The sequence below is a fragment of the Ceratotherium simum genome, chromosome 24 (genome assembly GCF_057802395.1).
Source record: "Ceratotherium simum simum isolate JZ-2026a chromosome 24, ASM5780239v1, whole genome shotgun sequence".
In the NCBI taxonomy this organism is placed as follows: Eukaryota; Metazoa; Chordata; class Mammalia; order Perissodactyla; family Rhinocerotidae; genus Ceratotherium; species Ceratotherium simum.
The window spans coordinates 14400811-14425302 of NC_141923.1; the positions used below are offsets into that span (position 1 = coordinate 14400811).

The 24492-nt window shown below is 42.0% G+C and overlaps 1 protein-coding gene across 1 annotated transcript in view; it reads left to right on the top strand.

The window, feature by feature from the left end:
- The first annotated feature begins 3175 nt into the window (after nucleotides 1-3175).
- Nucleotides 3176-24492, top strand: part of RPS6KA5 (ribosomal protein S6 kinase A5) — a 170762-nt gene continuing 149445 nt past the window's right edge. Inside the window, exon 1 of the mRNA XM_087448053.1 lies at nucleotides 3176-3468. Within this exon, the coding sequence (XP_087304179.1) occupies nucleotides 3363-3468 (106 nt within the window). The 5' untranslated portion in view covers nucleotides 3176-3362. The remainder of the gene's footprint in view (nucleotides 3469-24492) is intronic.

Consider the following 24492-nt stretch of genomic DNA (forward strand, 5'->3'; position numbering starts at 1 on the left):
GTACCACCATCCTCTTCCATCCACTCAGTTGCTCATGCTAGAAACTTTGGTGTCATTTCAGATATACCTTTTTCCCTCACCCACCAAATCTAATCCTTCATGAAGTCAAAAATATATAATAGAAGCATTCCATTTGTTTCCATATCTACTGCATCCACTACCATCTTTTGCCCAGACTACAGTGATAACCTCCTGACTGGTCTCCCTGTATCACCTCTCACTCCCTCCAGCCAGGTCTCCAAATACTGACCACAGTGACCTTTTGAAAATATTACCCCAATTGTATCATTCCCCTGTTTAAATTCCTCCTATTGCTTCTGACTTCACACAGAAAAACTCCAAAAATATTAATAAGGCCTACTACACACTTCATGCTTGGGTCTCTACCTGCCTCCCTCACCTCATCTCTTGCTTACTTACTGTATGATGGCCCCATTGGCTTTCTCTCAATCCTTAAAATACAACAGGCTCTTTGTCTGCCTCGGGTCTTTCTTTGCATCTGCATCTTCCTAGAATTTGCTCCCCGCAACAATTCACTTGTGAAATAGTTAGGGTAGGCTAGATTATGTTTTGGTAGCAAACAATCCCAACATCTCAGTAGCTGATGCCTAAAAAGATTTATTTATTGCTCACATCATGGTCTGATGTAGGTTAGGGTAGCTCTTCTTCCAGTGGGGACTCAGGGGTTCAGGGTTCTTCTAAATTATGGCATCTCCATATTCAAAATGTGGCCTTTGTAGTTGTTGTGGAAAGAGAAGAGAGTGTGAGTGAGTACGCATGGGGTTTTCTGGCCAGGCCTGGAAATGGCACACATCATGTCTGCCCACATCCCATTGGCCAGATCACAGTTACATGACCCTAGCCTAACTGCAAAGGAGAAAAAAAATGTAGTTTTCCTGTGTGTCCAGGAAGAGGAAATGAGATTGGTAAGCATCAGGCCAGTCTCTGCCACATCCTCGTTAAAACCTATTTATCTTTAAAGAATCAGCTTAAATAACACTTCCTTATAAAGGCTTTCAAGTTCCTCCAACCTCAATTAGGCCCCCCAATATATTCTATTGTAGCATCCTATAATTTTCCTTTACAGCATGATCACATTGTAAAGTTTACATTTCTTTATGTGATTATTTAATATTTATTTCCATTCCTAGACTGTAGGCTCTGTGAGAGCGAGGATTGTATTTGTTTTGCTCCCACTGTCCCTCTAGCATCTATCATAGTACTTGGTACATAATTGGTGTAAAAGGTGTTGAGTGAACAAATGAACAATTGCACACATTCTCTGGCTCCAATAGCATACTTTCTTTCTCCTTGTGGAGGAGAAAGACAAGTAAGTAGGAAGTCCTGGTTTACTGGGATAAATGATCCAGGCAGGTAAGCCCAGGGAGCTGAGGCAACCTGAAAGGGCTGCCCAGGCTTCTCGGCTTTCTTTTCCATGGCAGTCTAATCCAGGAGTCTGCAAACTATGGCCTGCAGGCCAAATCTGGTTCACTGCCTGTTTTTTAAGAGCTAAGAATGATTTTTATATTTTTAAACGGTTAAAAAGAATTAGAAGAAGAAGAATATATCATGACATGTGAAAATTATGTGAAATTTAATTTCAATGTCCATAAATAAAGTTTTATTGGAACACAGCCGTATCCATTAGTTTACTTATTGTCTATGACCGCTTTCCTGCTACAATAGCAGGGTCGAGTAGTTGTGAGAGAGACCATGTGGCCCACAAAGCCTAAAATATTTACTATTTGGCCCTTTACAGAAAAAGTTTGCTGACCTCTGATCTAATCCATGCTTAGTTTAAAAGCCTACTTCTATGTGAATTACGTCCAAGCATCCATCTTTAACCCTCTCCTTTTCCCATTCTCATGTCCCATTAGGCCCTCAAATTCCATTCTTGCAACGGTATTCTTCCTCCTTCTCACTAAAACCGAAGCTAACTTCCAAGAGAACAGCTTTGATATTGTAACTATTCTTTGAGGCTTCCCATCCTGCACTCGTCTGCACTGCTTAGCAGGGTAAAGTTCTCCATTATCTTAACGCACTTTACTTTTTTAGCTGTTATCTCTTACATCATAGTTCCACCCAGCTTTATCAATCACTTAACCCACCCTTGCCTTCTCTACTTCCAGGCCTATGCTCACAGTTACCATCTCTGTTGGAAATGTCTGTTGCTATTTCCATCTTACCTATCCTTTAAGTTGGTTTTATCAAATGCCTCCTTGCCCTAAAAGCATTCCCCATCTCCTCTGCTTAGAATAATTATTGCCATCTGTGCGATTCTCTAACAGTTTGTACGACGGTTTTATTTCAAATTCTGCTTTATAGTTTCCTGTGTATATACACAGATTGTTTCTAATGTTCTGTTGAAAGCAGCTTAGGGACCAGGATTGTATTCTATTTTATTAATCTCTGTATCCTTTTGGTGCCTAGGATAAGACTTGTACAAAATGAAAATGCCTATCCTTTGCAGAAGTCTTCATCGAGAGCTAGGACTGTGAATTTTTGCAATGTCTAAGAACTATCTCTAAGCACAAACTCCACTTAACTTGCTTAGGACTCACTAGGGCGAGTAACACCTTTTTAAGACAGGCTGTCTTCCAGCTGGTCACACACCTGAGGATCGCTGTCCGAGACCCTCAGGCACGTCTGCAAACACGTGAGTTAAGCGCTTTCCTCCAGGCCCCGCCTCTGTCCACGGTGATTGGCGGACCAAACGTTCCAATCAGCCTTCCCCGCCTCTTTCAGCAGTATCCAATCACAGACCCAGAGGGCCTCCTGACTACTAGATACTGTTTACTAACAGATCGAAGCTGGGGAATAAGGGGTGTGACCGTTCTGGGAGGTCAGGGAAGGGAAGGGAAGGTCCAGACTGCGCGTGCACACTAGGGGAAATGGGCGGGGCAGAATCTCGGGTCTCACCAACCGCAGCGGTCGCGCTCCTCCCCTCTCCTGCCTCCGCGCCAAGCAACAATTCGAGGAGCGGGGCGGGGCAGCTCGCGCAGCGTCAGAGCGGACTGCCCAATGGGAGCCGGCGTTGACAGATGCGCGCGCCCTGTGCCCAATAAGCGATGGCGGCTCGAATGGCTCTTCTACCTTGCTGGCTGTGGGCGGAGCGGCTTGACGGAGAAGGCGGCGGGGCAGGGGGCGGTTTGGTTGCGCGGTACTAGCGGTGCCAGCCGAAGGGGGTGGAGGCGGAGGAGCGAGCCGTGCGGCCAGAGCGGGAAAGAGACTCGTCTCAGCGTCCGAGTTGTGGAGCCGCCGCACCCCGGCTCCTGGGGCTGCAGCAGGAGCCGTGAGGGGCCGGGCGTCCGCTGTCTCCCGGGTCCCCTCGTAGGACCCCGCTGGATCCGAAAACGGAGAAGATGGAGGAGGAGGGCGGCAGCGGCGGCGGCGGCGCGGCGGGGACCAGCGGGGACGGCGGCGCCGGGGGAGAGCAGCTCCTCACTGTCAAGCACGAGCTGCGGACGGGTGAGCGACCCCGCCCTCTGCCGGCCGGGCCCGGCGCGGGGGCGCGCCCCGGGGGCACGCGGGTGCCGGCGCGGGCCGGGGGGCGCGGGGCCGGGCAGTGGGCGCGGGGGGCGGGGCCCGGCGGGCCGGGCGGGGGCCGGGGGTCCTGCAGGTGGGGGCGCGCCGGCGGGGAGCGGCCGAAAGTTTCCTGGAGCCCGGGAATGAGCGACGGGCGCGGGGCGCGGGGGCCCGCGGAGCAGTGGACAGCTGTCTGTTGGCACTCGTCTCCGAGGATGTCTTCGCGCCCCCTTCCTGCACAGGTGACACATCTGTCACTGCATCCTGTCAGGGGTGAAAGGTGCGCCTTCCTCGGTGTGGGGTCAGCGACGCTTTGTTTTGGAGAGTGATTCCCTTCTCCACCCCTCTGCTTCCCTAGAGGTGGTCCCAGCGGGGGTTTGTGGAACTGCCCCCTAAGGTGCTTTGAGTCGTGTACGACATAACAGGGTGGCTGTCCCTCGGGCTTTTCATGAGTCCGATCTCCAGTGAGATAAAGAGGGATCGTAGGCTTCGGGGACTGAATGCTTTTATTTGCGATTACTATGAAATGCTATACTTGGCCTTGAATTTCTTTCAAAGGTCTCTTGAGAAGACGGCTCTTTAAATTTCAAGCTCTAGGTAAAAGCGGCTAACTAGCCGGCTTCAGCGTTTACGTTCTGGTGTTTGAGATCACTAGAGTTGTCACAAGCGTTATACTTATTGGATTACTTTATTCGTTGTGTGGGTCCAGGTTATTCATTTTGGAAAATGCTTATTTGGACTCATCAGTACAGTTCGGGGTTATATTTGTGGAGCGCAGTCTCCTATTAGAGATACTTTTTCATTTTTGAACGGATAATACATTTTAATGAGTTGTTCATTATTACTATGAAATGTTCTCGTGAGCGTGTGTTAAGGTTTTTGACTCAGCTTCCTGGGCGTATTGGGATAGTCTTTCATTGTGTGGACACAGCTTATACAGCAGGTTTCAGATGTATGCCGAGTACACCTTGTTACTGTTTTGAACAGATTGTAAAGTTAGATCTGCCCTGGGTCTTTGAATTTTTGTTGTTTCTAATGAGACTATGGTTAGCTTTCCACTGAGTGCCAGTGTGGTGACTGTAATTTAAGGGGGATATCAACTACATGCTTACTTATTTCAACATTTTTGAACACTGTCTTTTTCATCATTGTGAATTTGTTATGTATCTTGAGGCTCTTACTGCATAATCTTTTTGAGTTCCTAACATAACCTGTGTAGGTTTGGCTGGTTTGATTTTTCTATCTCAATTTAATAGACAACTGATGTTTTCAAAGGGCTGTTAAGTCATTTATTCAATAAACATTGATTCAGTATTAATATCTGATTTGTGCCAGGCTCAGTGGCAGGTGCCTTCTGGTGTGGAGATTTTGAATTTCTTTTTCTTATCTTACATAACAAGTCACTGATTTATATATGTAGAATCGTGCTGTACAGCAAAAGCTACTTGAGGTCATATGCTTCTCAGCTGTTGACCATGGTGCAACCAAGCAGCTTTTTGCTAAATGACCAAGGAGCAAACCTACTTGTTATTAGTAGTCAACCAACTACTCTGTTTCTGGGTTTTGCAAACAATGCTAGTTTTATAGAAAACAATGAATACTGCTTTATTTTCCCTTCTCTACAAACTGTGTGAATCATCAGCTTCAAGTTTGCACTTTAGAAATTTCTCTGATGGATGGTGAGATTATACTGAATTTATTAGTACTGTTAACTGTCAAAGGAAGTGAGCAGTCATTTTGATTTATTGCTGAACATTGGAACAACTGACCGGATATAGTGGTCAAAAACACTGTTAAAATATAACTTGCAAGATTCACTCATCTTCAGCCAACTGTGCTCCTCTTAGCACATGATGCTATAATAGGCACCAAAGTAATTTGATCTCATGTGGTCCCTTCTCAAAATGTGGACAAGTGTATAGTCATATCAAGTCAGCAGTTGGTGATTTCCCATTTGTGCCCAACACTGTATTCTGTGCCATCGGATGAATGAAAAGGCAGTAAGTCACATGTAAAGACATGGAAATTGTTCCACTTGTTTAGACCAAGTAGCATGGTATGCTTGGAAAACTTAATTCTAAATCCCAGCTCTGCCACCCAATAGCTATGTAGAGTTGGGCAAGCCACTTCACTCTTTCAGACTTACTTCTCTAAAGTACAAAATGTGAGAATTTAATGAGACCCTGTTGGAAAAGTGCTAAGCAGGTTGCTTGGTGCGTACGTATTAGGCACTCAGGAGATGTTGGTTGGATGTAAATCTGAAAAATCACTTCATAACAGTATCTTTTCTTAAAGTGTGTGAATTAATCCAGTGTAACTTGGAAAACAAATCACTCATTTGGTGCTTAGGCTATGCCGCATTGCCAAGCTGTTGCCTCTCTCTGTACATGTCTTGCTTTCTGAAGTAGAGTGTAAACTGCCCATGATCCCTGCTGCTGCTTAGCAGCCTGTGCATAGCGCCTCAGTAACATTTAACACACCTTACTGTAACAATTGATTTACTAGTCTGTGCTAGACGGTAGGGTCCTTGAGGGCAGACACCATGTCCTTTGTCCATTTTTAGCCCCTGGCGTATGATAGGTACTCAGATATTTGTTGAATGACTTCACTGAATGGATGAAAATTCAGGACCAAGTCTAACAGTTTATTGTATTCCCAGTACCTTGGAGGTGTTAGGTGGTTGATGAATTGATGACAGTGATGATAAAAGCCAAACAATGAAGAGTAAAGGATTGATAAGATCAGTTAAACATAACATTTCTTAAACACTTTCTGTTTTCTAGGCTAGATGGTCCTGATGATACCAAAAATGAGCAAGAAAATGTCTTGCCATCTGATAGTAGGGGGAAGGCCATGTAAACCAGTAATTAGAATATATTGCCATAAGTATAATAATAGAGGGATATTCAGAGTGTAAAGGTAGCAAAGAAGAGGTTAGGACTTTGAGGTTTCAAATAATCTAACTCTCTGTTGAGCAATAGCAACAAAAAAAGAGGGGGTTATTGGAAGAATACTGGGTTATCTTATCCGTGCATTTATTCCATAAATATTTCATTACCTCTTATGAGTGCTGTTTTAGATGCTGGAGTTCCAAGACAGATATGGTCTTCCCACTGGAAGGACAGGGTTTCATCAGGAATCACTGGAAGCAGAGGCTTATGTTGTCTGAACTCTCTCCATCTTGAATCTTTGCTTGTCTCTGTGTGATGGCTTCATTCTTCTCCACTGCTGTCCAGCTCTTTCCAAATGGGAAAGAACATCGTTTTGACAGACCCCAAGTTTTACATCTTACAGCTTCAGGTACTGGAGAAACACTGCCTTTTTCTGAGCTTTAGATATAAAAATCTCAGAAAAGAACATTATTGGCTTGGCTTTTGTGAGGTGCCCTCTTTCGGGTGATTCATGATTCTTTGGATCATGTTCTGCTAACATGACAGCTACGACAGTAAAGGTATTGATGGGGGTGAAACTAAACCCTTAGAAGAGGAAAGATTGCTGGGAAGACATTTCCTTAGATGTCCATCATTAGGAGAGAGCTTAACACTGAGGAACGGGTCAGCGAAGGGCTATCAGTTATCTATTGCTGTGTAACAAATTACCCCAAAACTTAGTGGCTTAAAGCAACATGATTTCTGTGGGTTGGGAACTTAGGGAGTTGCTTCACCTGATGTTTCTGACTCAAGGTCTCTCCTGAGGTTGTAGCCAAGGTGTTGGCCAGGTCTGCAGTCTCCTAAAGACTTGTCTGGGGCTGGAGGCTCCCCTTCTGAGACTGCTCACTCACATGTTGTTGGCAGGATGCTTCAGTTCCTTGCCATGTGGACTTCTCCATATGGCTGTTTGAGTGTCCCCATGACATGACAGCTGGCTCCCCCAGAAGAGGTGATTGAAGAGAAAGAGCAAAATCAAAGCTGCAATGTCTTTTTTATTAAACAACTTCTTTTGAGATATAATTTAAGTACCATACAATCCACTTTTTTTAAGTGTACAATTCAATGAATTTTAGTGTATTTATAGAGTTATACAACCGTCACTGCAGTCTAATTTTAGAAGATTTCCATCACCCTAAAAAGAAATATCTTACCCATTTATATCAGGCACTTCACATTCCCACCACCCATCCCCAGCCCTAGGCAACTGCTGATTCTACTTTCTGTCTCTATACATTTGCCTAGGGGCATTTCATATAATGGAATTTTACAGTATGTGGTCTTTTATGACTGGCTTCTTTCACTGACCATAGTGTTTTCGAGATTCATCCATGTTGTAGCATGTATCACCACTTCATTTTTTTAATTAACAGATACCACTCTGTTGTATAGATAATACCATAGTTTGTTTATCCAATTATCAGTTGATTGACATTTGGGTTGTTTTCACCTTCTGGCTATTGTGAATAATACTGCTATGTACATTTATCTAGAAATTTTTGTGTGGACCTATGTTTTCATTTCTTTTGGGTATATATTAAGAGTAAAATTACTGGGTCACATGGTAAGTCTATGTTTAACTTTGTAAGTTTTCCAAAATGGCTGTACCACGTTACATCCCGCCAGTGGTGTACAAGGCCTTCAGTTTCTCCACATCCTTGTCAACACTTGTTATTGTCTGTCTTTTTGCTTATAGCCATCTTAGTGAGTATGAAGTGGTGTCTCATTGTGGGGTTTTTTTTTTTTTGCTGAGGAAGATTTGCCCTGAGCTAACATCTGTTGCCAATCTTCCTCTTTTTTTTTTTTTGCTTGAGGAAGATTAGCCCAGAGCTAACATCTGTGCCAGTCTTCCTCTATTTTGTATGTGGGTCACTGCCACAGCATGACTGACAAGTGGTGTAGGTCCATACCTGGAATCTGAACCTGTGAACCCGGGCTGCTGAAGCAGAATGTGCTGAACCTAACCACTATGCCCCTCGTTGTGGTTTTGTTTTGTGTTTCCCTAATGACTAATGTTTAGCGTCTTTTCATGTGCTTATGGGCCATTTGTATATCTTTGGAGAAATGTCTAAGATCTTTTGATTATTTTTTAATTGGTTAATTTGTCTTTTTATTATTGAGATGTGAGTTCTTTATGTGTTCTGGATACAAGTCCCTTATCAGATATATGATTTGCAAATATTTTCTCCCATAAAGTGGATTTTCTTTTTGTTTTTTTCATGGTATCCTCAGAAGCACAAAAGTCTTATTTTGATGAAGTTTAATTTGTATATTTTTTCTTTTGTTTCTTGTGCTTTTCGTGTTATCTAAGAAATCATTGACTAATCCAAGGCCGTGAAGATTTATGCCTCTGCCTCTGTTTTCTTCTAAGACTTTTTTGATTTTAGCTGTTACATTTAGGTTTTTAATCCATTTGTTGAAAGACTACTTTTTCCCCATTTTATTTTCTTGGCATCCTTGTTGAAAATCAATTGACCATAGATGTATGGGCTTATTTCTCTACCCTCTGTTTGATTCTGCTGATCTTTATATTTATCCTTATGCCAGTACCACACTGTCTTGACGACTATAACTTTTTAGTAAGTTTTGAAATTGGGAAGTGTGAGTCCTCCAACTTGGTTCTTTTTTTTCAAGATTGTTTTGGCTATCCCTTGCATTTCCATGTGAATTTTAGGGTCAGCTTGTCAATTTTTGCAAAGAAGCCAGCTGGGATTGTGGTAAGGATTGCATTGAATCTGTAGATCAATTTTGGGAGTGTTGCCCACTTAACATATTAAGTCTTCTGATCCATGAGCATGGAATGTTTTTCCATTTATTTAGATCTTCTTTCAACAACATTTTGTAGTTGTCAGAGTGTGTTTGCACTTTTGTTAAATTTATTCCTAAGTATTTTATTCTTTTTGATGCTATTGTAAAAGGAATTAGTTTTTTAATTTAGTTTTTGGATTGTTCATTGCAAGTATATAGAGATACAATTCACTTTTGTATATTGATCTTGTATCCTGCAACCTTGCTGAACTAGTTTATCAGTTCTTTTAGTTTTTTAGTGACTATCTTAGGATTTTCTATTTACGAGATCATGTCATCTGCAAATAGAGAGTTTTACTTCTTCCTTTCCAATCTGCATGCCTTTTATTTAATTTTCTTGCTTAATTGCCCTGGATAGAACCTTCAATACAATGTCCAATAGAGTGGTGAGAGCAGACATCCTTAACTTGCTCCTGATCTTGGGGGGAAAGCTTTAGTCTTTCACCTTTAAGTATGAGGTTAGCTATGGGTTTTTCATAGATGCCCTTTATCAGGTTGAGGAAGTTCCTTTCTTTCCCTTGTTTGTTTGGGTGTTTTTATCATGAAAAGACACTGGATTTGGTCAACTGCTTTTTCTGCATCTATAGAGATGATTGTGTGGTTTTTGTTTTTGTTTTATTGATATGGTGTATTGCATTAATTGATTTTTGGGTGTTAAGCCAACCTTGCGTTCCTGGGATAAATCTCACTTGGTCGTAGTATATAATCCTTTTTATACACCATGCTGGATTCAATTTGCTAGTATTTTATTGAGGATTTTTGTGTGTCTATGTTCATAAGAGATATTTGTCTGTAGTTTTGTTTTTTTATGATATCTCTGTCTGGTTTCCCCAAAATGTGCTTGATTGTTTTTTGCCATCAATTAAAGATTTTACCTGTTTGGTTGTTGGCATCTATATTTAGGGTCTTCTGTGTAAAGGCTAACAGAGGTCAGGGGGTGGACTATATTTCTAGCTCTGCCCCCAACTTGCTGTGTGACCTGGGATAAGTCATTTCACCTTAATGAGCCCAAGCTATCTCATCCATAAAGTGGAGGTGTTGGACTGAATTATATCCAAAGTACTTAATAGTGTTAAGCTGATGTTCTGTGGAAATCTTGGTATAGACACAAGTGAGGAATGGTGATTTACTTTAAAAGATAATTCTGTTTGCCGAAGGATTCATGATTGAATCCCACTGGAAAACAGCAGTTCTCTGATGCTTTTTGAATATGATTCCACTTATAATGATTTAATTTGTAATTAGCTCTTTGGTAACATGATTACCTACAGTAATACACTTTGAAAGATTTCGGTGACAATCTTAGTTATCTGTGAAAGCAACACAGCTATCCTCTTTATATTATACATGCGTAAATATATATTTCTGTGTGTGTGTATATTTTTCATAGTACTTTTCTCTTTTTTTCAAACTTTCCTCACCTTGAGAAGAACAGGCAGAACTTGTGCTCTATCTTTAGTTGTATAGGATACATTGGGAAGGTTAAAAAATAAATAGGTTGGGGCCAGCCCAGTGGCGCAGTGGTTAAGTTCGGCACACTCCACTTTGGCGGCCTGGGGTTTGCAGGTTTGGATCCCAGGCACAGACCTACACCACTTATCAAGCCATGCTGTGGTGGTGTCCCACGTATAAAGTAGAGGAAGATGGGCACAGGTGTTAGCTCAGGGCCAATCTTCCTCACCAAAAAAAAACAAAACCAAAAGGTTATTGATAGTACCCTAACTTAATTCCCTAGAGCCTAGAGCTTAAAAGAAAATTCCTTCTTAACTTTCTACTACAAGTTTTAGTGATTAAGCAAATGATCTATTTGGGCAAAGGAGGTGGCATCTCAGCCCTTAAGTCAAGGGGGATTCAAGCTTATTTTGTATTTATAGTACATAATGGGAAAAACCTTCTCAGGTGGCAAGTCTGCTGTTGTATCAGACCCAACATTAACCTCTACTCCAGAGCAAGGAATAATCTTGAAAACTCAACTTCCTGGAGACATGAGTGGTTTGGTGGGCAGGATTGAATTCTTCCCATGAAAAAGAAGTGGATGCTTGGTGAAACTCCTCTAGGGAAAATCGAACGTAATAGCATCATGTGTTGACTGAAGCTTCACAATTAAATACACTGTTGAGAGATGTCAATCCCAAAATGCGGTGGGAGGGAGGGGTTGTCACAGTTATCTCCATTGAGCTCCCCTAATGATTTACAGATCTCTCTCTGCACCTCAAAGGGATGAGCACTCCTACATTCCTCTTGTTTGCCAGGGAAGATGAATAGGGTCTAAAATAGAATCTTGCCCTCATTATGTTTGTCTCTAGCAGTGCCCCTCTGGATTCTGCTATTGCTATTCCTCCAAAAGTCCAGTAAGTTCTTTGGACTTTATACCTTCCTAAAGTTGTAAGTGAGCTGGCTTTCTCACTTTTTTTTTTTTTAATATTCAGTAGGCATCCTCTCCTGAGACTGCAGGGAGAATAGGGAGGTAAAGTTCCCGATTTTTAGTGCATTACTTGGTATTACAGTTATTTTGTTTCACACACAAGTTTTTGTGTAGGTGTGCTTCTTTTTATATAATCAGTGTGTTCCTGACAAAAAATTGTGTAAATATTTTTGTACATCAAATTATTGGGAACATAGAAGGTGAAATTGGTCATTAAAAGAATTCCATGATTAAGTCTTGGATTAAAAAAACTTTTTTGAATCAGTTCTCCATTTGTGGCTTTACTGTTATTATGTAGATTTGGCCTTATGCTGATATTTTCTGACACCACCCTTAAAATTTAGGTAGCTGCAAACAGGTAAATGACGGAGTCTTGTGTGGTAGGCTGAATAAAGATTCCCCCCTTCCCCAAGATGTCTGTGTCCTAACCCTGAAACCTGTGACTGTTTCCTTACATGGCAAAGAGACCTTGCAGAGGTGATTAACTTAAGGATCTTAAGAGGGGGAGAGTATCCTGGATTATCCAAGTGCACCTAGTGTAATCACAGGGTCCTTATAAGAGGGAGAGAGGAAGATCCAAGTCAGAGAAGGTGGTGAGAGGATGGAAGCAGAGGGAGAGGAGGAGATGTGACGATGGAAACAGATTGGAGTGATGCCATTGCTGGAAGGGGGCTGTGAGCTAAGGAATGCAGACAGCCTCCAGAAGCTGAGGAACAGATGTTCTCCTAGAGTGTCCAAAAGGAATGCAGGTCTGCTGTTACCTTGATTTTAGTTCTGTAAGACCCAGTTTCAGACTTGTAATCTCCAGAACTGTATGAAGACAAATTTGAGTTGTTAATAAACCGTTACGTTTATGTTAATTTTTTACAGCAGTGATAGGAAACTAATACATCTTGCTTAAGATTGGATGAGCCAAGAGATCATTTTTGCCCCAGGCCCGGGTAACTGAGTGTGACAACAATGTAAAGCAGTCAGTTATTTAAACAACTATTTTAGTGGAAAATGGTAAAAAGTGTCGTTCTTAGTAGAAGTAGGATGGTGTCCTCTCTAAGGAATCCGCAAGAAGACATTCCTTTCTGATCTTAGTACCAAGCCTCGCGGAGCTGCTTTTGCCCAGCTGTTCTGGTTTTCATGGGAACGCCGTGAAGTGGGTCCCTGAGCAGACCTCTTTTATCAAGTGGGCGGCTAGAAAGCTTCACGTCTCAAGCCTATACCACATAAAATTGTGGTCTGGCATGCATCTTGAGCCTCTTCCTGGTATCATTTTCTGTCCCTAATCTTTCTCCTTCTTTTTCTTTCTTCTTTTCTTATGCTTTAGTTAATCCAAGTCATTTGCCTTAAATCTTTTCTGGACCAAGGCAAGAATTAGGTAACTATATGATAAATACATTTATATGCAAACACATATATACAAACCATGAATAATTTGGACAATATGGAAGATATTTGACTTTCTAGCCAGTGTTCTATTTCTTAAATAAAATCTTGGTCATATGGTGTTCATGCTATTTTTATATTTCTCCTAAAGAGGAAAAAAGTGAAGTCTCTAATAACACTGTTGATTTTTTAAAAAAATACATAATAAATCAATAAAATAGAGGCAGACTTTTAAAAACAAATTCTCTTGGCAAAAAGGTGGAGATCATACACAGAGCTGTCTTTGTATCAGGCAGTTTTCTACTTTAGTGAAATATCCCATTGTTAACTGGAAAATTCAGTCAACTGAAGCACTCTGTCCTCAAACCACATCAATACTGGAGTGGAATTATATGTTTTTCCTAAAGGAAAAACTATTTAAAATACGTAATAAGGATAATGTTGCACTTCATATCTAAATATGATGCTGCCTTAAGAGGGCATGAACAGTGAATCTTAGCAGTAGATTTGCAATAACCCTTTCCCATGAACTTCCCCTTGGTTTTCCTTTATGCTAATGTCGTTTGTTTGTAAGAAAATATCATAATTAGGACTAGATTAGGACAAATCTAATGGGGCATACCCGAATCAAACTCATAACTCGACCTAATTTTGCCATGTGCAAGTTGGGCAAAACAGCCACATTTTTTGTTTATCCATTAAGGATATGTTGAATCCTACTGTGTGTCTGGCACCATACCAGATGCTAGGTTTTAAAAAGGAACAAATTAGACATGGCTCCTACCCTCACTGAACTACACCTGAGAGAAAGACCTTAAATATATAATCATGCAACTAACTATATGATAGCAATTTTGATCAACTCTGTGAAGAAGTGCAGTGTTCTGTGAGAGAGTCTACAGGGTGACCTGGCATCATGTGAGGGGTGAGGGAAGGCTTCTGTGAAGTAGTAATGTTTAAGCTGAGGCCTGGCTATCATGGAGTGACAGTGGGGGATAAAGCATTTCTGCCAAAGTAAGCAACACAGATGGTGCTAAAGTAGGAAATGGCTTGGCACACCCGGGTGACTGGAAGAAAGGCCTCTGTGGCTTGAGCATCGTATCCAAGTGGGAGAGTCACAGGAAATGGGGCTGACAAGGTAGCCAGGGCCATTTGGTGCAGGGTTTTGTTAGGTTATGATAAGGCGTTGTCCTGAGTGCAATGTGAAGCCATTGAAGGATTTTTCAGAGATTAGTTTTGCATTGTGAAAAATGCGTCCCATTGCTGTGAGGAGAATAGGAGGAAAGATTATATGAAGGGAGGCAATTAAGGAGGCTATTGCAGAAGTTCGGATGGAGTGTATAAGTTTGGATTAGGTAACAATTAGAGATTAAGAATTGTGAATGTATTTGAGGTATATTTAGAAGATAGAATCAACAGAACTTGGTGTAGTATTGATATGGTGTTTTCTGGCTGGAACAAACATGTTTGAAGGTGCTATTTGTTCAAATGGTGTATATTAATACTCTGTGGCTGCCTAACATTACCACAAGTTTAGCAGCTTGTAATAGCACCCATTTATCAGCTCACAGTTTGGTAGGTTAGAAGTCCCCACTGCATGGCTGAAATCAGAGTGGTAGCCGGACTGAGTTCTTGTCCGGAGGCTCTGGGTAAAAATTCACTTCCAAGCTCGTTCTCGTAGTTGACAGATTTTAGTTCCTGTACCCGTTGGTCTACTCTGTCAAATTTGCAGTGCGTTTTTCCTTTATGACCTTCTGTATTTCATCTTGTGATTCCCTTTGCTCAGAAAGTCCTCCTCATTTTCTCTGCTAGTAACCTTCTACTTATCATTCAAGAGTAATAGCAATGCATTTCTTTTTTTCTTTTTTTTTTTTTTTAAAGATTTTATTTATTTTATTTTTCCCCCCAAAGCCCCAGTGGATAGTTGTGTGTCGTAGCTGCACATCCTTCTAGTTGCTGTGTGTGGGACTCGGCCTCAGGATGAACGGAGAAGTGGTGCCTCGATGAGCACCCGGGATCCGAACCCGGGCCACCAGCATCGCAGCGCGAGCACTTAACCACCAAGCCACAGGGCCGGCCCTAGCAATGCATTTCTAAAGCCGTATCACAAAACAGATTGGTCCCAGTTTCCTTGTAGCCTATCAGGTGGAGGCCTCTGCCAGCTCCTAGAGGCCATCCGCATTCCTTCTCATTTGGCCCCTCCATCTTTAGGCCAGCAGAGGTGTGTCAAATGCTTTCCATGCTTTGACACTCTGGCTTCCAGATCTTCCTTTCTGACCTCTCGGCCTCCTGTGATTAGGTCAGGCCTGCCTAGATAATCTTCACATCAGAAGGTCAACTGATTTGGGACCTTAATTACATTTGCAAAATCCCTTTATCACAAGATTGATATCTCCTCGTATTCACTCAGTCAAGGGGAAGAGATCATGCAAAGCGTCACCTTAGAATTCTGTCTTAGAATTCACAGATGGTAAACAAGGGGTGGGTAGAAAAGATAGGATCTGGTTTTATACAGATTGAAGTAAGTTTGAGATGGCTTTGACATATTCCAATGGACGTATATGGTAATAGTAATCATGGATAATGAAAGCTTGCTGTGTACTACATAGTAGGAGCTTTCCTCAACTCATTTAATCCCCACAATAACCTTATGAAGTGAGTATTATTATTATTCCTATTTTACAGATGGGGAAACTGAGTCTTAGAGAGGTCACCGACTTGCTCAGGGTTACCCAGGAAGTAAGTAGAAGAACTAGTTTTGAAACCCAGTAATCTGTCCCCAAGGCCCATCTAAACCACTGTGCTTTAATTCATGAGTGGGATCTGGATCTGGGCTGCAGGTAAAAATCCTAGCAACATTGGCATTTATTTTTATTTTATTTTTTTTGTGAGGAAGATTAGCCCTAAGCTAACATCCGATGCCAATCCTCCTCTTTTTGCTGAGGAAGACTGGCCCTGGGCTAACATCTGTGCCCATCTTCCTCCACTTTACATGGGATGCCGCCACAGCATGGCTTGACAAGTGGTGCATTGGTGCGCGCCTGGGATCCAAACCTGCTAACCCCGGGCCGCTGAAGCAGCACGGAGCACTTAACTGCTACGCCACCTGGCCGGCCCCAACATTGGCATTTAGATTGCATTTAAAGCCCAAGTGTAGATGAGATCGTCTTAGGGTAGATGGTAGAATGGAGGGAGGAAGAGGACCCAGAACTGAGCCCTGAAAAACCCCAAAACTTAGAGGATGGATAGAAAAGGAGTTGCTAAGAAAGGATACAGAGGAGGAACAGCCAGGGGAAAACCTAGGAACGTTGTGATGTTATGGAAGCCAAGGAGAAAACGTGCTTCAAGATGTGTATCAGTTCTGGCTAATCAGCTGATGACCTCTTCAAGAGCAGTTTTGCTGGAGATTTGGTGAGAGAAGCCAGACTGGAATGGGTTGAGGAGTGGATGCAAGTGAAAACAACTTTTGCGAGACTTGGTTCTGGAGGGTATTAAAGAGAGAGACTTAGAGAGGAATGTGGGGTTCGGGGGGGTTATTTTTTGTTGTTTTAAGATAAGTGGTGCTAGAACATGCTTAAATACCATTAGTCTGAATCCATTACACACAGGGAGAGATTGAAACCACAAAACAAGAGGGGATAGCTGATGGCATCAAGGTCCCCGAGGAAAGGAGGACATGGCGATGAGGGGGGAGATTGGCCTCTGATAAAGGAAGGCCCACTGCTTCTATTATAGTGAGAGGGACGGGGGGAGAGGATACAGGTGCATTTGTAGAACTGGAGGCAGGAAGATATGGGAGTTTTAAGCTCATGGATTTTTTTTCTCCTCTATGAATTATGAAGAAAAGCAATTCTTTATTCAAGAAGAGAAAAATAGCTTCATTGTTTTGAGAAGTTGTTATTCTGGGCTTTTAAAAATTGTTAGATATAGAAAAACAAAAAGTTGATACAAAATTTACATGCCATAAGATGATATTTTCTAGAATGTTGTAGAACAACTTAGAGAAAGAGGCTTTCAGGCACGGCCATTGAAATGCTTCTATACTTTCCACAGAGGTCAGTTCCCTGAACACGTTCTCTGGATCATGCCAAAATTCTTAGTAAGCATAATGTTCTTTTTCTTCTGTTTGAAGTGTTTTATATTTAGTTCAGTTCTTCTAAGTTAAATTTATTTGGTACACGTATTGGAAAAGAGGCTGTTTGTTACTGCTTTATAAGCATTTGTTTTCTTATTGACTCAGTTTTCGTGTTGGCTCCATCGTGTAATTCCAAAATCAGTTGGATAAGTAAACATTGCTGTTTTATACACCAAAAGTACAGTGAGTCTTCAATGTAAGTGACTCCGGCAGTAAGAGAAAAGTGGGCAGCATTGTTTTAAAGTACACAGATATTAAATATAACTTTGTTCTGCCTCCAGCAGAATGCTGTCCAGAGACATGGTTTGAGGCCCAACCACAAATCTAAACAGCTTCAGAATAGCTTACCACCTGGCAGTTAAAAGGAACCTAATGTGCTAGCTAGTTAGCTTATTTTCCTGCTCTCAGATATTCCCCCAGAATGGGGCTAATTAGACCCTGCAGACAGGGGTTAAAGATTTTAGATTTCAGAGTTATGTATGTGCTGTCAATAGTATGCTGGACACCCCCTAAATTCAAGCTTATTTGATAAATTGTTTTATAAATAACTTATTTCCCCCTGACAAACAGAAAAAAAAAAACCTAAAATAGAGAAAGATTTTTTTCTCACTGCATACAATTGTCACCTTTTGACTGAAACTAAACTAGTCCAGGAAGCTTATGTTTTTGTAATGTTGAGTAAGAAAAGACAAGGTTTCATAAGAAAAGTTATTTTACGACTTTATTAGGTTGGTGCCAGTAAATTAGATGCTAAATGCGTATTTCCTAGTTGGTATGTTAAAAAAACCCAAGCATATTAAGTAAAGATGATTGATTCAGACTGTGCTCTTACACCTCTTTTTGAAATCTTCCTCTTCCTCAGAGAACTTACTCCATTTTTTTCTCCCTTTTCCCTGGTCCTCAAACTCTCCTTCCCACAAACACATTTGAGTTGTCTTGTTTTTTTAAAAAAATCCTCTGTGGCCCTCTAGTTTTTTTATCATTCCCTTTTCCACCAGTTTTTGAAAGAGCGGTTGATACCAGCTGTTTCTACTTATCTCCCATTCACTCTTTGATGTGCTGTAACATCAGGCTTCCATCTCAGTCGCTCCACCAAAACTGTTCTCTCTAAAGTTACTAGTGTCTCCCTGTTTTCCTTATCTGGTGGAAGTCTCCCTTTAATCTTACTTAACTTCCTTAGAACAGTTGGTGCTTGAGTGTTGGTTCTGTCGTCTCTTTACTCAGTGACACTGTGCTTTTCCCCCTGGTTCGTCTCTGTCACTGACTGCCCCATCTCCCTCTTTCACTGGCCTCTCTCCCTCTGCTTGTCTCTTAAATATTGGTAATCCACTGTCAGCCCTCTTTTCTTGTAACTGTACGCACTCTTCCTGCGAAATCAGATACTATTAGGGCTTGCACTACCATCCAAGTGTCTACTTTCAGCTTAGGTCTCTCTCTTGAGTTTATCAGTTACTTCCAACTGCCTCCTGAACAGAGAACATTTGGACAGCCACCAGGTACCTTACACTCTCAAGTTGAATAATACTTCTTCTCCAACTTTCTGTATTTTATTTAGTGTCATTGCCATTCTCCATCCTGCCACGACCCTAGCTAGAAACATCCTGGGCTTCTTCCTCTGCCGTACATTCTCCCTGCGCATCAATTCGCTCTCCTAGTTGTGTCATTTATAACTCTGAAATATCTCCTTTATCTGTTTCTTGCTCACCTTTACCCGCTACCACAGTCTTAGTGCAGTGTCGAACCTAATGATAATAGCCATCATTTACTGAGCTTTGTATGTTAGGTACTGTGCCAAGCATTTTGCACGTCTCATTTAATTCTCACAACATACCTATGTGATTGGTATTGTAGCTGACACTTCTGGTGCACAAGCTCACATCTTAGCCGCCTCGCTCTGGAGTCCAGCTGTGGGCAGTGGCAAACAGTTCTGTGTGGGCGTCAACTCGCTTTAGGTTGATGGCCTCTAATTTTAAGCATGCATACTGCACTTTTTTCACTTTCTGCCCCAGGACTTTGAATCCTGCTCCAAGGTTTAGGACTCTCGTGGGCACTGGCTCAGCAAGCACAAATGCACATCCCAGAAATGTAGGGTGTTAATGTCCCACTGGGGCAACTCTCAACTAATGGGGGATGGGAGCTGATAATAAGTGCTTCTCTGTATTGATCCTAGAGTGGCAAATTCTGAAAGGCATTCCATACGTTCCTGAAAAGGTCCAGATTAGATTGAGTTGATAATGCATTCTTGTATTGGCTTTTCCTTCTTTCCTATTTCACTCTTCTGAGTTCTTCCTTACTTCTTCTCGCTGAGATTACCTTCCAAACAAACCACATGCACACAAGTCCCAGCTAAGACAGTACCTAAAGTGGCTCTAGAAAGCATACCTCGGATGGGATATTGGAGTGGATCACCCACTGGTGAGACCGCAACAAGGATGCCATTGCTGGTGATAACCTCTGGCATGTGTGACAGAACAGTTACTAAGACTTCCACCTGCAGAGGATCGGGACTAGCATTGAATGGAAGGTGAAGTATTGGGTTAGGCCTTAGCTCTGGGACTTGAGTGGTATGAGGACAATGGTAATTATAAGGGCTCTGAAATTGACTGACCTCTTTTACCTTTGGAAACCTTGAAAACCAGAGAATGACAGACTGAGGTCAGCCAGTTATCAGTGCAGGGCACACTGTGAAAAGAGGGCCTCCGTGGCAGCGTTTGAAAAGATCTTCATTGCCTGCAACCGTAGGACAGATGATGCTAAAAAAGCAGGCTAGGATTTAATCCTAAGGGTGGTAGAGCTGTATACCTTCTGTGGTGGGTTTGTACTGTGTCCACTGAGCTAAACTGGAATTACATTTCCCAGAACTCCCTTCTGGGTTCTGGGTTAGCACTGGCCGCAAGAGACATTTTGAGTGAGATTTAAGAGCAGAAGTGAAGCAGCAGCCATATTTCTTTTACATGTGAAGGTTGGTACTAGGCACGGTTGCAGCTCCCACTCATTGTTGCTGATCTGCTGTGTCATATTGTTGGCGTGGAGCTTTAGCCAGGCCTGCAGCTCCTTTAGTTCCTGTTGGATCCCCTCCAACAGCTTCTTAGAATCCTGGGCCAGTGTATGCAGCTTTTCTGCAGGTTACCCACATCATCAGAGGCATGAAGATAATGTGAGACAGGCATGGGTTCTTATTTGTCTTTGTGGGTTCCATCTTGTCTTTGGGATTCCAGTTTGTCCTTGCTCCTTCCTGCTTCATGTCCACCTTTCCTTTCCAACTGCCTGCTCTGCTGTCTTCAGGCTCAGCTCCAAACGCAGAAGCAAACAGTCTTACGTAGACTGTTTAACTCCCATACTTGTGTGAAGTCAAACCCCTATGTAACTTTCTTATTCTCTAGTGTTCATAGTGTTTCTGCCTCTCTTATACATCCTTGACAGGTGTTCAGGGCCAAAGTCAGGGCTCTAATACGGAAAGAGTAGGACCCTGAGATCTCAGATGGGAAATGTGGGTGGATGAGCCTCAGAATCTTGAACCCCTGAATTTTCCTGAATCCTCTGGACAGGCACAATCAACACCTTGTTAGAAGAGAACATCCTTCCCTTGTTGAGACCATGCAAAGATCCCGTTGAGGTAGATGCCTCACAAGGTGATGCGTGTCCTTCTTAGAATCTGCCCCACCCCCTACCCCTACTGCCTCCAGAACAATAACTGCATGCAATCTCAGCATAATCTAATCAGGGATATTGTTCTTGTTGGGAGAAAATACTCAGGCAAATAATTCCAGGACCTGGCTAATATGTACCAGTAGGAACAGGAGGAGCATGTTGGGGAGTGGATCTTGAAGGTATTGGACCAGGAGTGGCTGAATAATAAGGCTGGATAAGGGAGAATTTATTAACAGGGGAGCACTGTTCATAACTCAAGATTTAACATCCTAGTAACCTGGTCCTAATATACTGCTGGGATGGTTTTGAGAAGCTTGGACATGAATATGACCTACAATAAATTAGATAAATATGCAAGAACTGCTTTGGCAGAGTGTTGAGGTCAGAAGTCTCAGAAAAGAGCGATTATTAGAATGGATTTATTATATGAGACTGGAGAGCACACTATCTGACCATGTTCCTTAGGTGGGTCCAAAGAAAACACTTAATTCCCTAAGGTAATACAGAATGCACTGGTGAGGGGAAACAGGCTGGGGTCGATAGGAGTTACTTCCATGGAACTGGGTTCCCTGGTATCCACAGAAATGATAGGATTCTGGAATAACAGGCCAGATGGTGGTACTTAACCATCAGGGACAAGGTGGATGTAATTACCATAATGAGCCAGAGTGGCATTCAGAGTGCCCTGACCCACAGAGATCTGTGGCAATGGCTAATAGGTCATGGGGCTAGAAAGATGGACACCCAGCCAGGATGTTACTTGACTTGTGTGATTCAGACCTTAATCTCTGAGGGATCTGAGGCTTCAGTTGCCTTGCCTTTGTTGGAGTAACGTTGCTGCAAATGCCTATTCAGTATTATCCACCAGGCATGGAAGCAACAAGAAGCATCGTAGTAAATCCCTTGAGTTCGAGATAAGTTCCTCCTTGTCGCCATTATGTAGTAGCAATGCTATCTCCTCCTTGAAGACTCCATGATTATTTATTTCTTCTCTAGCTTTATTGAGATATAATTGACATATAAATTGTGTTAATTTAGGGTGTACAACGTGTTGATTTGATACACGTATATTCAGTGATGGAGGTGGGAGGGGATTTGAGCTATATTCCATCAGTTGCCTCTTAAGCACCACCTCACATTATCTTCACACTCTTCCATGCAGGCTTTGACTCACTTTGCCCTAGCAGTATCTTGTCTCAAGTATGCTCACTGTGCATCTTTTCCTTTGTGTTCCAGGGCTTCTCCAAGCCCACCCAGCAGGAGATACAGGTGGGAGGGCATGAAGATTTGTTCAGCCTGAAAGTGTGGGGAAGTTAATGCTCCCCTTGGGGCATCCCTTAACCAGAGGGGGCAGGAGCCAATGGAGAAATGCTTCTCCCTGTCTTTGCACAGACAATTCTAAGAGCTTCCTAATCGTTCCTCAAAGAGTCCTGTCAAGATTGAGCTCCAGTTGGCTACAGCAGTGAGCATCTCAATAAGGTACCCTTGTCTTAGCTCACGCACCTTTCCGGTTTTACCCTCCTTGGTCCTTTACTTCTCCTCCCAATTAAATTGCCTATATACAAGTCCTTTTCTGATGTTCTGCTTTTGGAAGGAACCCAGGCTCAGACAGCTACAATTATTATATGTGTTTATGGGTTTCTATCTATCCATCTGTCCACCTACCTACCTGCCCATCCACCTACTCACCTGTCCTTCCTTCCATCCATCCATCCAATCCCAGGTTACAAATAAGGGGCTTAGAATGGTAAAAATAATCACTCAGCACAGCTTTAATAATGGTAGAGCTTGAGTTCTAAACTGAGTTTATCTGAAGCCGAGACACGTTCTCTTCTTCCTTCATTAGACTGCCTCCCCACCTTTGGAGATGAAATCAGTAGACCTGAGTTAGCTTGTCCTTCAGAGTCCTCAGTGATCTGGCCCCACCTGCCTGTCCATAGGGGTTGTTGATAGTTCACCAGTCTACAAGTTGTGCTGTGCATGTGCTCATCCCGTTGCCAGTAGATTTCTGTCCTTTCCCTGTGCGAGGATGCACCCCTCACAGTCTGTTTGGAAAATGTGTACTTTTTTTTCTGTTTCTTTTCTGAGTTCAGTCAACTTTTGTTTCGTTTCTGCCTTTTTTTGGTTGTTGTTTGTTTGCTCATTTCTGTTCCTAGTTTTTGTATTTCTGCCCTAGGATTTTTTTTCATATCCCAAAAGCTTGTTTGAAGATTTCGAGTTCAGTTTGGAGTGTTGGGTTACTGTTTTCTTCAGCTTTTTGGCTTTTCTTTTGATGGGGGAGGGATTTATCAGCTGAAATGCTTTTATTAGCATTTTCTGCCTTTTTTTTTTTTTTACAGGAGTTTTCTGTGTCTATAGCCTGCTTTTTTGTGTATCTGTTCATTCCCTTAGAAAGTTCTTTAGCACCCTCCTCTGTGCACTTTCTTTTATGGATGGTGTTGGGGGAGGGGGGTGGAATATGTCTTGTTTCCCTTTTGTTTCTGTGGAATCCTTAATTTTCTCCTCTTTTTCCCCTTCTTTCCCTTCACTGTCCTGTTTCCAAGGGTACCTCTCTTTCTCTATGTGGTTTGCTCTCAGAAGCTGTGCTTCTCTGGGGCTGCCATTACTGTCCAATTCCACTGACTGACCCTCAAGCTTCTTTTCTAGCCTGTGCTTCAAAGTACAAGTCCGGGTCTGTGTGTAGTATTTTGGCTTTTATTGTTGGACTCTTTCTGGAGATGATTTTGTCCTGCTGTGTCTAAGTCCTCAGTGCCCCTCTACTCTTTTTCAGTGTCTCTTAATTGTCTCTCTGTGTCTGCAAACCTGCAGACTTGCTGTGGGGGGTGGCGGGAGCTCTGTTGGCATTTGGTCTGTTTTTCTATTACAGGTCATTTGAAGGTTGTAGTATTCTGTCTCCCAGTACTGCCCAAGGCATGGGTTATATGTGGTTTTATTTCCTCTCTTTGTTGATTTTATGGTAGGATTTTGTTTTGTTTTTTTGAGGGTGAACAGGAAGATTTGAAATCAGGCAGCCTTCATTGTCCCCCAAACTCAGAAGTTTCTTTGTACCTTTAAACACTCAGCTCAAACTTGACCATTTTCTCTTCTTTCAAGTCTTACCTGATCGTTTTTCTTCCCTGATCGTTTTCCAGTTTCCATGCTCAAATATTTGCTACTTCTTTGTATTCTTAACTACTTTTGCTTCTCTCTAATTACATTTGTTATATTGCATTGTAATTATGTGTTTGTTTCCCCACCCCCCATCAAATTGTGAATGTCTCTGAACCAGCAAACTACATGTTTCTTTTTTGTGATACACAGTAGGTACCCACAGAATGTATTAATTTCCTTAAAGCAGAATAGAAACAGTTGATTAATGTTACCTCTGTCAGCTGTGAATAATGTGAATATTTTTGAATCTTCAGTTTTAATAATAATGTGAATAACTTTGATCTTCAGTTTTAAAAGAAGATAGATAAGTAGAAAATTTGAATAATGATCAGGTTTATATATATTATAATAATACTAAAGTTTAAGATGATAAAATTATCACTTTCTCCCATAGAAATTATAATGTTAATTATCTTAAAAAATTGAAATGACTTTCATATATGCCTTTTCTTACCTCTAATATTGTTAACTAGTTAAAACTCTAGAATCTGGAA